The 15712-nt window shown below is 43.0% G+C and overlaps 1 protein-coding gene across 7 annotated transcripts in view; it reads right to left on the reverse strand.

Annotated features, from left to right (window-relative positions):
* The window catches only part of SMYD3 (SET and MYND domain containing 3), a 396214-nt gene extending 380943 nt beyond the window's left edge, over positions 1-15271 (reverse strand). For 2 of the 7 annotated variants that reach the window (XM_084512205.1, XM_084512202.1), the window contains exon 1: positions 14526-15264. In XM_084512205.1, coding sequence (XP_084368331.1) covers positions 14526-14692 — 167 coding nt within the window. In that variant the 5' untranslated portion in view covers positions 14693-15264. Of the gene's footprint in view, positions 1-14525 lie in introns of all 7 variants that reach the window. The other 5 variants (XM_084512204.1, XM_084512203.1, XM_084512206.1 and 2 more) reach the window with 5 other exon arrangements.
* Positions 15272-15712: the final 441 nt, after the last annotated feature.

Raw genomic sequence — 15712 nt, forward strand, 5'->3', positions numbered from 1 at the left:
GGCTAACTCAATGCAGTATAAAATAGATAATGGTATGTGATGGCTACTTAGAAAAAACGAAGTCAACTGCATCCTATTCTATCACAAATTAGAAGTTTTAAGTCTCTAATTTAAGAAAATGGACAAGGAAAGGCGAAAGTAAAGAGTTTTCCCCATATATTGGCCTTTTGCAAAGTACCAGGATCTACACACAGAAGAAATTATAAACAACAAAAGGCAAATATAGTCATCCTAATTTTTTATTTGTTTTTTTTTTTATTTATTTATTTTTTAAGTTCACTTACAACAAAAAGCATCTGTTTGACAGGATTTTAATATCCATAACAGGAGCAAAACCAATCAAATGTGTCATGGGCTTACCCTTCTTCAGAGAACTGGAAGCCACAGTCAAGGACACAATGATCCTTCTTGCATTTCCTCACTGTTATGGACAACATTCAGCTACAAATATTTAACGCTATTCAGTTCAGATCAAAATTTTAAGACATTTAGACTGACAAGCAACCAAAAATCTTTACAAGAATAACGTATGGCATCTCATGAGAGAGAACACTGGTACAGCAAAAACCTTAAACTTGAAGTATTTCTTTTCCATTATTATCATTTTGCTTCTGCATTTCTGCAGTTTGCCTCCTCTCACAAAAGGAGCATCCAAGTAGTTTTAAATATAGGAACCACTTTCATAATTTTTAAGTATAGAAACGACTTTCATAATTATTGAAGTTGGATCAAGACCCGCTGGAAACAGTTATAAAACTATGAACAGAACAAGTTCACAGAAAATAAGCAGATTAAATTATTAAACCACGTCATACTTGCAGTACATGGGACAACACAAGCAAAAAACACATCAGCTATCCACTTTTTTGTGTTAATAAAATAGTGGCTGAAAATAACCCAATACAACACTAAAAGTTCAGGAGGTTATGACAAAGGTTTTAGATCTCAGGATGGGTCTGTTCATAGGAATGCTTATGCTTAAGGAAAACACTTCAAAATAATACAGACTTCAAGAGGCAGGCAGACTATCAAAACCATTCAACATTTTCTAGTTTCAATGCACTTTGCCAATTATTTGAGGCCATACAAAACAACCAGATTTCCAAGATGAATATATTTTGAACACATGAACTAGATACCAACATACAAACTCTGGAGGAGTTCAAAAGCCAACACAGAACCTGAAGGGAAAACTTTGAGAAGTCTCACCCACAGGAATGATGTGTCAGCAGTACAAGTATTCAACTTGCAAATTTACCTGAGGTGACAATGACACACAGTGACACCACTGTCTTGATGACAGAACCCATGTGCTGCTTTATTTTAAACCAATACAACCTTTCTCCACTAGCTACACTGTAATTGTATCCAGAGAACAATCCATCTCCCCAAGACTACAGAAAAATCCATGCACTTCACTGAGCATGTAAATATCTTTATTGCCACCATCCCTACCGCTGAGTCAGGATGCGCCTTGCAACCAGGCTTGCATCACTGCAGCTCTATGAATCCAAAACTCATTTCTCTAAAGCAGGTACATCGAGAACGTGGAATAAACTCATCAAAAATCACATTCAGATAGACACAGCAGTGGTCAAGAAGCCAAGTATTCAGGATTTGTTTGTTTGTTTCAAAAAATCTTACAGGTTTGTTACCAAAAGTTGTAGTACCAGGATGAATCTAAGTGTACCCATCTCAAGAATTTGACACTTAGCCTTAGCTTGGCAATGCACAGGTACCTACCTGCAAAAAAACATCTTGGTGGAATCTGACCAGCTCACTGCCATCCTTTGGCTACCCACAAAGAAGGCTTAAAAGACTTTTAAAAAACTTTTTGTCAAGCATGCAATTAAAAAAAATGAGCTCACTATTATGCTTCTTTAGACTCATTAACTTCCTTAATGTTGAGCAACTGAAGTGAGTGCAGTGGAAAAAAAAAAACAAAAGCAGCTAAAAATTGTTACTTTGGGGAAAAAAGAAAAATAGAATAGTGGTTTCAGTAGACTAAAAGGTTAGGCTTTCTGAAAAATCCTTATGTTAGACTAACTCCAAAGGCAAAACAAGGTTATATGTCAGGTTTTCTCCATACATATTGGCTGAAAATAAAAGTCACATATGTTAAGCATTTTCTTTTTTTTTTTTTTTTTTTTTTTTTTTTAAATCAGCGAGACCTTTTATTAGAACAACTTTTTCCTACTCTTTGCATTTTTATTTCAGCCATCCAAAGTTTTCATTGACTACATTCCCAGGTTAAAACACACCTGGGTCAACCTCTCCTCACAAGTAAAATATTTGCTTTCGAAAACAATGCAAAAAGTCTTTCTGAAATAGAGGCATGACTGCTGCCATCTGCATGCCAGTACAGAAATTAGCAGTCATATTTCACAGGGTGACATTTTCTCCTCCCAATAACCGAAGTTAGTTTTGGATGAGTTTCTTGTATACCAGGACCCAAAAGGATAGCCTCTCCCCCAACCATTCCCCTTCCCTTTGTCTTCAGACCATGCTGATCCCCAGGGTTGCTCACACCACTGGGCTGCTGCCCGTGCTCACCAGCACAACTGTTCCCTGCAGCAAGGTGACTTCAAACTTCTCAGCTACTGGGAAACAACATCTTTGTTAAAGGATGAGCAGGCACACATCCACCTTCCCTAAGGGATAACTTCGGCCTCAGGCCGCCCAAAAGCCAAGCCCCTGGGGCAGGCAGCACCTTGCCCTTGGACGGGCTCCACTTCTGACCCCACAAGCTTGTTCCACCAAACGGACACCATATTTATTTGTTAAATAGATTGTCAGTAACTGTAAAATAAAAAACAAGACTGCTTTTTCCATGTAAGCTAACAGTTTGAAAACAACTTCTAAAGAAAAAGCAATTTAGACTATTAAAACTGTTTCCTATTTCAGCAATAAAGTAAGCTTAGGAGAACATACTGTTCTTCCAGTTAAAATTATTCCCACTTTTTATGGCATAAGAAGCAGATATACACATAGAAATGTAACAAAAGTGAACAAAATGTGCTTTGGGAAATTACTAATTCTAGAAGACTTAAATCAAAGACTTAAAGACTTAACTTCCTGCTCTACCTTCATTACAAGTTCTGAGAGCAGGTACGTGCAGGATTGAGTCCACAGAGGCTTTGTTCTTTCTGACTGGGAACTCACATCCTCAGCAGCAGTAAATGTTTTGTTTACATGTCAAGGACAAACTTGCCTTTATAGGAACAAGCCTGGGTGAAACTAGTGGTCATTTACTTCTACCAGTTAGAATGAATATTAAGGACCCATCACAAGATGAAGTCAAAATACCTGTGCAGTTAAAAGCTACTGAAACTTTGGGACAAGACTGGGAACGTTTTTAAGCTGAGGAAAGGTTTCTAGCTCCATCTGCTTCCAGAGTGGGCAGGATGGCAGGTGAGGTGGTTTCTGTTGCAGAGACCTGATGGAAAGCACAGACTAGGCTGACGTGATTAGGCCTGCAATAGCTGATTTAACATAGTCTTACAGCAGAAATTCTACACAATGAGCTTACTTACATGTGCATCGCACTTTGCATCTATGCTATTACCGGCGATAAACAGATAACCATTCATTAGCTTCTGTGTAACAAACAACTGGCAAGCTATTTCATGCCTGAAAGAATTTATAGCAAAAAAGGGAGAAAGGTAACACAGACTGGGTGACTTTGTACCTGGAAAATAAAATAGATACTTTAAAATGCTGTTACCTTCAGCTGTACAATACATTGACACTGAGATGTCCCAAAAAAAAGGACATTTATAAAAAGGATGCCAAATCCTTATGTGCTACCCAGCAGGAAAGCAAACAATCTTACAATTAATAAAAACAGCTATTAGTAAAATGCTCTGCAGTACAGATGAAATTTATGGTTAAAACCAAGAATGTATGAGAAAGAGCTCCAAATACACGCTTCACAAGCGGTCCTAACTACAAGGGTCATAAACTCGTATGTGTACAGACAGTTACACCTCATAAGACTCCAAAGGGGGACATTAAAAAGAAGAAAAGAAAATTAAAAATTAATAAGTCCACAGTACAGTCTCTCTGAACAGGCCAAGTCTGTTCCCAAAGTCACAACTCCCATGGCAATTTCTAAGGACAACAGAATTGGCTCTGCAATTATTTCTGAAGCAGTTGGGAGTTGTGTACATCATTTCACCAGTTCCAAAGCCACTCTGTGAACAAAAACTGGTGGAAAAAAGCTTACAACAGCCCCCCCTCCCCACAGAAAGCCAAATACCACTGTATTTCGTGCCCAGCAAACACTGACACTGCTGTGAGCTACCTGTTCAAAGGCGGACTATGTCCTTTGACAACTCAGCTCTTCCTGAGATTCAGACACAAGGGGCTAAAATCTCAGGTTTGAAAGAATATTCAGCACCACAGGTAACACTCGCATCCATTGCCACTGACCATTACATCCACATGCTCTTCCACCAACAGGCAGCGCATCCCTGCTGCTGCTGTGCCCTCAGCCCCAGGCTGTGTCTCCAGCTACACACCTAGCTTTCGTGTTCCCAGCCTACAGCTCTGCCCACCAAATACAGAGGCTTAGTATCCTGCTTCCCACCAAACACCCAGTTCCCTCCACATCAGGTTCCATACAAGCTTTCTAGCAAGAAACCCTGTTCATTTAGGAAGCCTCTAGCCTCTCCTTACGATGTTTTGCAACATCACTAAATTCCAGTCTTGGGCAGGAAGCACAAATCTTTCTAGAGCTGCATTTTCCACTTTCCTTTTGTTATTTTAGGTGCTGTCGTTAGCCACGTAGAGGGACCACAGCCTCACTACTCTGTTAGCTCTCCAGGGAAAACATGGTTCGTACACACCGCCTTTCAAAGTCTTTCTGCTGAGATTCCTACACACGCAGGCACAAATCATGAAGCATGTTTCCCAACCCTTCGTACCATATGCTGCTACTTCGGCTTCCAGCCACCAACACTCCTTGATCTGCTGAGTGATTTGTATTGCAGTATCATCCACGGCAGACCACTATTTTTAAGGCCTGACAGGTTATTCCCTTACATTCATTTTTTTCCTGAAACATTTAATAAACTTCCAGCTTTGGGCAGCTCTCTACATTGCATCTACTGAGCCCATCCCAGGTAAACAATTTTTCACACTGACGTTCCCTTCGGTCTGTTGTAATTTAGATCCCATTGGCCCCTTCTCTCTTCTTCTATGGTATCAGTTAAGCTTCTCATTCCACACAGGCACTTTTTTCTTGGCCTAAGGACAGGCAAGTTTCATAGCTTTTGAAGCTGGAAGAAACCCTCGTGATTTAGCACAATAATGTTCTGATCTGGCAAACTGCACAGGCCATAAAGTTTCACACAGGAAAGCTCCCAGCTCCGGTATAACAGGGACACATTTTGGCAATTTTAGAGAGCTCCATTAATTCTAAATGTACATATAAACCTGTTGGTGTTGTACTTTCTCCTCTCAGTACTAGGAAATTTACAGCAGATTCACCATCTGCTGCCTAAAATCACTGTTTAAGATGTTCAAGTGGACTACAGGTCAAATACTGCCCTTAAGGTGATATAGAAGTTTACAACTCAAGGGTTTTTTTTTCCTTATTTTGCCTACTATCAGCAACTAAGTATATGGGTGAACAATAAATTTCAAATCTCTCAGATTAGCTAGCAATGAAAAGACCTTATCCAAATTCACAGAAGATGCTTGTGTCAAAACATGGACTCTAACCCTCCACTTGTGTATCCAAATACAAGGTCATCCTTCATCTGCTGTATTCTTCACGCATCCATTAAAGTGTCCCCATCAGCTGAGAAAATCATCTGTACACATGAGCAAGGTGAATTAAGACAGATCTACCACTTACCACTTTGACTGACCACCTACCCCAAGCCCTGAAAGCTGTCCATAAAGGCTTCGACTGGTGGCAGAAAGAGAGCAAAGTGACAACTGATCCTTACAAGTGGGAAATCTTACAATGGTCTCTCCAGATTAAAGCACAAAACTGAGTACAGGGATGTTTAACATCACAAAGGGAGTTTCCATGAAGGCAGTAAAGAACAGAAGGGTAAGCCTTGCCTGAATCACACCAATAAACATACCATAAAAATAAAGCCACTTAGATCTCGATAATCCCAGTTACTTCCTAATCTATGAGAAGTTGGTTGAATATGTACTTCAGCACAAGCAGACACCATCTTCTACACTTCTTTTTTTAATCAATTTGTTAATCCATAATAGCGTAATTCAGCAGAAGTGAATCCAGCCTGGGTAACATTTCATATATTTGCAACAGGATTCTCCAGTCGTGTTTTCCAGCAGAAAGGTAAAATCAGTAAAAACAACCCCACCCCCAAATTTCCACAGTGTCTTTGAAGGGGCCCAATTGCTTTTGCACAACACTGAGCATGTTCACTCTCCTTTCAAAGTTTCATTTAAAACCTAAAGTAGTTTTGGCTGATTAGACCAATGCAATGAGGTACTAACCACATCAAATAATTAGTGTAATGCAATGAACATGACTGCCAAAGCAGCAAAGGCTGTTAAGGGGCAGCAAAACCCCCACCCGAGCAATATACAGACTGACTGCATGGCTGACAAAATGCTGGCTATCTAGCAGACATAACAAGATGAACTTCCTCTGTAATTGGGATGCTAAATAAGACCTTTATAACTGTCTTGCTATTATTATGCCTGACGTGATGCTTTTTAGTGCTGATCTGCACAACTCACCTATTGCCCCAGCCTCAGAGAGTAACGTTCTTGGAGTAAGAGATCATGTTCTGTACTTCTGAGGGGAAAAAACAAACACTACAGTCTTTAGAAAAAGCCCAAGATTCTGTAATAGATTTTACTTACGATGAAATATGCTTCATGGCTCTCTTTTACAGCTGAAACCACGCATTTCTTATGTAGATTACCACACAGCCTCTTCTCCCTCCGGGGCAAAAACTTCAGATAAATCTATCATCACATGCAGAGTTTCACAGACTACTCCAAAAAAATGTTTCCATACCCATTCTGTCTGCTGTACATCAATAGTAACTAATAAGACAGTTTTAATATGACAAGTGGATACAATTTGTAAATAACTGAGTAGTCAGACTCATTTACTAAAACAGACACTTAGGAACCTAAATAGCTGAGGAGAAAGTGGTTGTCTGTGCCAATTCAATTTGTTCTTTTTCGTCTCTCATCTGGTTTTGCTTCTTCAGAAATCTGGACTAAGACACGTTCAACAGCTGGAGGACTTGGAGCCAACACACTGCAGTACCCAAAGAGAGCCATACAGAGTACGGATTCAGAGCAATACTCAACGAATGCTTAGAATAGCTGGATCCAGAGGTTGATTAAAAGAGCCTCAGCTTCTTTCAAAGGAAATTAAATGCAGGGCATTAGCCTCGCGTAAACCTTTCTCATCCCATATGATATTCAGTAAAGTTTTCTTGCACAGTGACATTCAAAGCAGTACTTCCATTTACTACTCCTACAAGGACAACATAGAGGGCCCCCAAGAATATATTGATAAGGGTGTGAGGAAGGGCAAGATGCAAAGAAATGCAGAGGGTAAAGCTTATGTCCTTCTCTCAAAATTTGTCTAAATATTGGTAGCTTGCATACTTGTGGCATTCCCTTCTAGAAGTGTGCCTTCAATGGTAAAGTGTCCCTCCACCGATATTTGGAAACAACGGGACTTACAAATACATTCCTGTTAGAAAAAAAAAAGAGTACTACTGTTATAAAACAATTTAGGATTCAAAAAAACAGTATAGCACTACAATTTGAACCTGTGTGCTGAAGTGAGAGGCTTGCAACCTTTTCTTGACAAAAAAAAAAAAAAAAAAAAAAAAAAACACACACAAGTTTCTGGCCACTGAACAAAGATCCTACACAGGAAACATACATAGTTTTATTTCACACTCAACATTTCAACATTCCCCAAGACACAAGCATCTTTCCCCCTCCAGGGCAATGCTTCATCAACACACACAGACCCCACAGGTGCACCCAGACACACAGGCCTCCCCCAGCAAAGCCAGGGGTTGAATTTCCTCCCTATCAGCAGCAGAAGTGGGAACTGCAACACACAAGAGTCAAGGAGACAGTTTGCTTCAAAAAAACATTCAGTCTTGAATTTTGTGTAAGCTTGAGCAGCTGAGCTAGTCACAGAATGAATAAGCCCTGAGCTGAAAGCAGTTAGCAGTTCAGATGATAAACGGGGAAGGTAAATACTTTATGAACATGGGATCAGAGCTTGACTTAACACAGGAATTACGCATTGACATTCTATGATCATACCACTTGGCACAGACCCTACAGTCACCAGGACACCCTTGAGCATGAGTCCAAATCTTGTCTCGATCTCCAAGCAGAACCACCTGCTCAGCCACAGAGGTGCACTGGAAGAACTGCGATCACAGCAGGTAGCACAGGCCCCGAAATCAGTAAGATCAGTGACAGAAATCATGTCACAGAAGGCACTCCTACATAGCCAAGATGTTGACCAAAAATAATCTCTTCTTTGTATGAAGAAGCAACTCCACATGTCTGCGGTGTTTCTTCTACCAAGTTGAAGCTAATGTCAGGAAATGCTGCTGGGGGAGGAAAACGTGGCAGAACCACAACAGGATGGATGAAGGAATAAACCTTCCCTGGGGGGCACGGTTAGCCAGGACTGTCCCAGGCTACAAAGCAGAAAGCATCCTCCCCCCTACAAAGAGCCAGCTGGCCCCACACTCCTCAAAGTCCCCTTTCTTGCAGGCACACCCCTGTAGGAGCTTGGAAATTCCCCCCACAACCCTTTTTATAGTTTCATTTCCATTCCTAGTGCACCAGGCTGAAGGCTAGCTGCCACCAGAAGGAAAGCCCTCACTGCCTGACCTTCCCCTTCCCTGCAGGGGCCACTTCAGCCCCTCTCCCCCTCAGCAACACCTGGACTGAAGGACACCGACAGATACATGTTTGCATTTATGTTTGCTAAGCTATGGTTCCGCCTTTCTAGCTCCCTCACCTGTATGACTTTGACCATCTCAGAACTGGTGTGACTAGTTACCAACAAGACAGGAGATATCTGAAACTAATTCTGTCACCACATACGTTAGCCAGAAGTTATCCATATTTTAATTATTTATGTTTTCCCTTACAGGGCTCATTTTAATTCTGTACTTGCACAATTACAGTTTAAGAACACGAATACTAAAGATAATTCAATTCACAAACCTATTCTGGTGGCTTCATCATCTGCTACAAGCAGAGAGCATTCCTGTGGAGCGTATTATTTAAAACAATAATATTATGGACTGCACTGTGCAGAGAGGCAGAGCAATACCAGGTGTGCATTGCAGATCCATAGTAAAGCCTAAATTCAGATGAATTTACAAGACTGCAACTTAAATTGTCAGTCACAGCATGACAAGACAACAATTTTGATATAATACCTTTCAAATTACAGACCACTACAAGCACGAAAATTATACACGCAGAATCACAACATCGTAAGGACTTTCAAGGCACGTCTGAACCTGAATGTTGGTTTTCCATAAGTGACAGACACGGCAATGAACACTTGACCTAGGAGAATTTATTTCAGTAATGTCTCTGCCTTTCCAGTTTCTCCTCTTACATTATGAAGGCGGGCAAAGGCAGGCTGGCAGCAGGAGGCATTAACAGCAGCCTCGAGGCTGCAAGGCAGGGGACGAAGGGAAGGACATGGGGAGGGACCCACCTTGCCTAAAGCATGCCCAGAAAAAAGCATCCGAAGCAGTACAGAGGAGCGCAGCAAGAACCAAAATACTGCCAAAAGGAAAGGAGAGGGTTTACAGCAAACAGGACCTGAATCACCTTCCCAAAGCACACCTCAAAGAGGAAAAAACAAACCAAGCAACCTGTTAGACAAGGAAAACGCAGACCACAGGATATGCCTAGCAGGAACATGGCAAACTCCCTGGTCACCCCAAAGAGTGCTGCAAGGGAGGCAAACGAAGTCACAGGATAGGTCAAGAGAATTACCACAAACATTGTCACAAATACCGGATCTTCCATCTTCCCCACCTTGGTGGAGACTGCAAATATTCCATCAGATGCTGGCTTTATTCACATAGAAAAGGCAGTTTTTAAAGCATTCTCTGAAGCAGGTGCTGCAGGGAAGGACACTTGATGGTCCGCTCTCTTCACTCTTCCTTGCAGATTTCCTTGGCAGCATACAACAGCATCATGGAAGCCCCCCTCCTATGGCTCCAGTTGGTATGAAGACAGGACAAAATCAGGTCTCACTGACAGTAATGTCACTTTACTACTGCAGTAAAATGACAAGGGGAAGGGAGAGCATCTTCTCAGGAAAATGCTACTTCTAGGGGCATTGGTCATTCAGCTACAGATAGAAATGCTTGTGCTGGTGGCAGTGGTGTGATTTTTCAAGCTTTGTGAAGCTTCCTCACACATCTGCAGTAAACCTGAAGCTCACGTCACATACAATTGTTTCAAATCCTTGGCCCTTGCTCCACATGAGAGCAGACAGAGCAGGGGACAACACCCCTGCAATTCCACTCCTAAGTGATTAGTCAGAAATGCTCAATTGAGTTTGAGCATATAATTCCCAGGATTATCCTACTTTGGAAGCACAAAAATGTAACTGTTTCTAACAGCCACCCTATTTCCGTTTCCAGACTGGAAAGACCACTCTGACTACCACTAACCTGATACACATTGTTATAACTCCTCTACATCCTACAAAGTCACGTGTTATAAGAACTACTGGAAATCTCAAACTCTGACAATCAAATGATGAAACACACCAGACTTCTTAAATCTCAAAAAATTTATTGCCAACAACCTCACAGCACCAAATCATGTTTACCAACAGCCCTGAACCAGACTTTTTTTTTTCCTCTCCAGGTATATTTACAAAAGCTGCAGTCATACAAAGCCGCCTTCTTTCTTTTAAAAAAGAAAAAGGGAAGTCTGAACAGTCTCTGACCCTAGCCATACAAGAAATGCTTTGGTTTATTTCATGGTCTGTGTCATACATCACACATACTCTAATATTCACTTTTCTTCAGTGTCACTTTCCTGTAAAGGCATAAACAGAATAGCATTTGGGAGTAGGCTTTTGTTCTCTATTTTGCAACTTCCTCTGAGACAGACTCCAGCAAGCTTGTTTGTTTGTTCCCAGGTGTCATCCAGAACTGAAGCTTTCTTGCACTGAATTGTTGTAAAAGCAAGACATTATATGTCACAATGCAACACGTTGATGTTTTATAAAAAGCAATCAAACCAAAAAGGAATAACTGGTTTTTATCCTCATTTTGACTCCCATTCTATAACAGGCCGGGTACATTCTTAATACAAGATATGAGGGTTAGACCAAGCAGAGCCATCCCTACCATGTAATTTGATGGAAAGTCAGTCAGCAAGGATTAATGGCCAGTATAACACTGATTACACAGAGGAATAAAACTCTGCCAAGCACCGAGACACCGCTTCTGTATTCACTTCGCAGACAAGGAACATCTTTAAAATCCATGTTCAGATTTAACAAGCTGAGCAAACTAAGCAACAGCACCAAATAAAATGGACAGCATGATTGAACTCAGGGATGATAAATCAATGTGCGCAAGCAAACCTGGCAGTTAAGTTTTCCTAGGTTAAAAGTCAGTACAGACTTATTTTGCTAAACCAAGAAGTAACGGGCAATATCCAGATTTTAAAGGAACCACTAGTCAGATCAATTACATAAAAGCAAATTCTAAAACCATAAGGTTAAACAAAACAGAATATTAAAAATAACTAATAGAAGAAAAAAGGCCAAATTAGTCTTCACCATTAAACTTTAAAAATTATATAATAAAGAATGAGATTATTAATCACTCAGATCAATAAAATCTGCCAGGAAAGAGAAAGCACAGCTCCCATGAAAGGGAAGCTTCCTTTCGTAGCTTGCTCAATGACAGCGTCAATGCACAGACAAGTACATAATCGTGCAAAGGCTAAAAAAGAGCTAAGTTGCCAGGGACTGGAAATAAGGTCCTTTTATAGACTGATAGCCACATAAAGAACACAGAAGGAAAAGGGGTCTTAACAGTCACTTTCCGGAACAGAGAAAGGTGATGGAGATCTCTGGGGATTGCTGGCAACTAGCTTCACTCAACATCTTTATCAACACCCAGCAGAACAGAAAACGCAATGACGGCTCCTAGTTTGCAGATGAAATTAAGCTGTCTTTACAGAACTCAATCCTCTGCTGTAGAAATCTGTACCGAGCTGTTCTGACACTGAACCCACCTTAGAGGCGCATGGGAAGAAGCCATACAGAAAGTTGTTAATTAACAGAAGCGAAGGATTTTTTTCTGTTGCTTTCCCCAGCCAGTTGTTGGAAGAAGATGCCAACCAAATTCTGTCAGACTTGGATAAAGGCACAAACAGCATGCTGTCAGCAAGGCATCACCTCTATTCCTACAGATAGATGCTCCTTGGCAAAAAAGGTATGGCCACGCAACGCTGTCACGTGTGTTCTCAGGGCATATCTTCCATTAGAAATGCACGCTGACAAGTACTTCTTCATCAAAATTTACATTTTTAATCAGATCTATACTATGTACCCAACTTCAGGACGTTATATTTTTTAGTTGCTAATGTGATATTATTTGAATGAACTACACTATCATATTAAATCAGCCATAGTAGAACATTTCGGATCAGCCTCCTATAAAAACTAGTATGAACGTAGGCATCAGAAAACATAGGACTGTCTCTGGAGTGAGAAGAAATCGCAAAAGTGGAAATAATTACTATTATCTGCCACCTGCTCTGCACATGAGAAAGTCCTAATAACACTGACCAAAAAAAAATTCACCACACCATACAAATACTGCTAATAGGCCAATAAAGTGAGGAGGGGATGTTACAATTTCCACTAGCAGGTGTAGGAAGTAAATAAATGAAATCACTTTGTTCTTTTAAATTCTCACTGCTACTCACTTTAATTTAGACAGGACCAGGTGGAGCTATGGCAGCAGCCAGGCTGTCCTCTCTGAAGGAAGGCAGCAGATTGCCCCAGCAGCCATCACCCCTGCCCCAAAGGGCTCGGCCAAGGCCTCATAGCAAGGCAGACACACAGCAAACACCCCTGGCCCTACAACAAGCCTGCTGCCTCCCAGCATTCACCCCAGGAACACATTTGCACCTTGCCACCCATCTTCTGCCCCAGCCAGCACCTCCCACACAGCCAGGAGCTGCGACCACCAGCGCTTGCTAGCACAAGCTGGGAGGCAAAGTCAGCACGGAATTGCATGTCAGAGCACAGAGCCTCAAACATCCACTCTATACAGTAAGAAGGATAAATGCTAAGTCAATTTCAAGCAAGACTTTTTTGGGGGGAATTTGTGTTCCTGTACTGCCCCCTAAAGACCAGAACGAAAAGCAGGAGAAGTTGCACCCAAGGCATCCTATCTGTAGTCCTGGAAGGGAGCAGTAACTGCTTTTCTCCTACTTGGCTTTCAATAAGGATCACGCTGCATATTACACGTAAGCCAGAGCCATGACACAGTTCAATTTCACATCCCACTTCAGTGGGTGCAGACTATTTTATTTAACTTCCATGTGTGTAAAAAGAACTATGTGTGATAATACAGATCATTAGTTTAATGAAGTCTCTTGAATAAGTAGAAACTGTTTTTAATTGGATAAATAAGAAAATCTGTTCGCATAGTTTGGATCTACTAAATCTTCACAACCAGCGCACGCTTTGCAGTGGAATCTGAACCGTGGTAAATTAAGTTTTATTTAACTTGCACTTTCTACTAATACCACTGTTAACAATAAACTTCCAAATGCGTAACACCTGAGATGGATTTTTGCTGCAGTTGCTGGTGCCAGCCTGCCCCCGAGGCCAGCTGCCTCTCATTGCCTCAAGGTGCAGGCAGCCACCCTCCTGAGGCACCCCGAAATCACGAGCCAGGCTTCCCAGGAACATCACCTAAAAGTCTTATGCTTTTTTTTTTTTTTTTTTTTTTAATACCCTGAGGTTGGATGCAGGTGCAACCTGGCACACAGCACCAAACTTCTCCCCAGGGACACGGGGATCACAGCATCACTTCTTTGAGCTGCAGCTGGGAGGCTCTGCGAGGACAGGAAGCGAAGCCCCGGAAACATGAATAACCACGCGTCAGGTAGTTATGAAACAGGGCAAAAACTGGCAATACTGAATTTCTTCTTAACATCCCGGTGAGCCCAGACGAGTTTTGACTGCCTGCCAGCGCACGTTCCGGTACCGACACACAGCCACACCGCTGCTTTCCTCCCGCCAGCGGGACTTGGGCTCGCCAGGTGCCCCTGGCAAAGACCCGGGGACACACGTGCAGCGTGGATCCCCCCACACCCCACACATCGCTTCGGGCAGGGCCAGCCCCCATCTCCCCGCACAGCCCCAGCGCTGCCCCCAGCCCTCCCCGACCCGCCCGCCCTCCACAGCGGCGGAAGGGGCGGCGCTGGGCGGGCGGCGATGGCGGCGGCCGCCGTTCCCCGCTCCTCCCTACCTGCGCAGGCAGTGCTCGCACACGCCGCCCAGCAGCTCCTTCATGACCACGTATGCGAAGGGCTCGGCCCGGTACAGCAGCTCGCCGGGCCGCAGCCGCCGCCGGGCGCGCAGCCCGCTGCCCTTCCCCGGGCTGCGGAACCGCTCCAGCAGCGCCGCCGCCTCCATGCCGCCGCCACACACAAAATGGGCGGCCCCTCCCTCCACGTCACGCCGCCCGCGCCGCCATCTTAGCGCTTATAACCGCCGGCACGCCGGGGGCACGCGTGTGAAGGCGCCTGCCCGTGACAGGGCTCCCAGGCGCGATTAGCGACGTGGTTCCAGTCGCGACTCACCTCGTGGCGCTAAACAAAGCGATTAGAAGCGTTCTCGTTAATTGCAGCCCGTGTGGCTAATGACAAATAGGCGGTGTGTTGGTTGGGGCTTTTTCTCAGTGACTCTTTGGTTGTTTTTGTTTTGTTTTAATGGAACTAAGGCGCTCATAAAAATCAAAATTCTGATTGCAAGTGTCATGAGCAAGGAGGTGAAAAATCCCGCAGCTCCTTTTCTGGCCTCCGCACTTCCAGCAGTCCCCCCCAGGAGACACCTGAAGCAATAATGAAGCTTGCACTGCCACATCAGCCTTACTCTGCACTGCTCTTGTTTCACTGCAGCGCCCACCTAGCCTCAACACTGACAAGGATGTGGAAAAAATGTATACAGAAATGGAAGTGGCGTGAGGATAGGGGGAGGCTGCACACCCACAACATCACATAGAAGAGAAATGAACTTCTGGGCCTGGGCTGGGCCTTCTCCTGCCGGGGTGGTCTCCTCAAGCCTCATCCCAGGGCCGTGTCCCCCAGCCAGTGCTCCTCCAGCCTGGCCACCAGTGCACTTGACCACAGCCAGCCTGCTGCATCCTTCAATGTACAAGATAGGGAAAATGAAACTCGTTTTGTACCGTGACCCAAAGGGTTGTCAGTGTCATCTGAGTCTATGCAGCTTTCATTCATTTAAGAGATAACATACATTATGCTTGCTATATGTGAAGTCTACAGATAAGCTTAGTCTGCTCTTCCTTATTGTGCCTATAGAGGGAGTCAGGGCTTCTGTTTTGGAAAGGAGCATTAAGTTGTCCTGCCAAATAACTCAGAAACAGGCCCAACAGTTCTGCCAAACAGCGTTCCCTTTCCAAAACGCACTCGCTTT

The sequence above is a fragment of the Aythya ferina genome (assembly GCF_964211825.1).
Source record: "Aythya ferina genome assembly, chromosome: 3".
Classification (NCBI taxonomy): domain Eukaryota; kingdom Metazoa; phylum Chordata; class Aves; order Anseriformes; family Anatidae; genus Aythya; species Aythya ferina.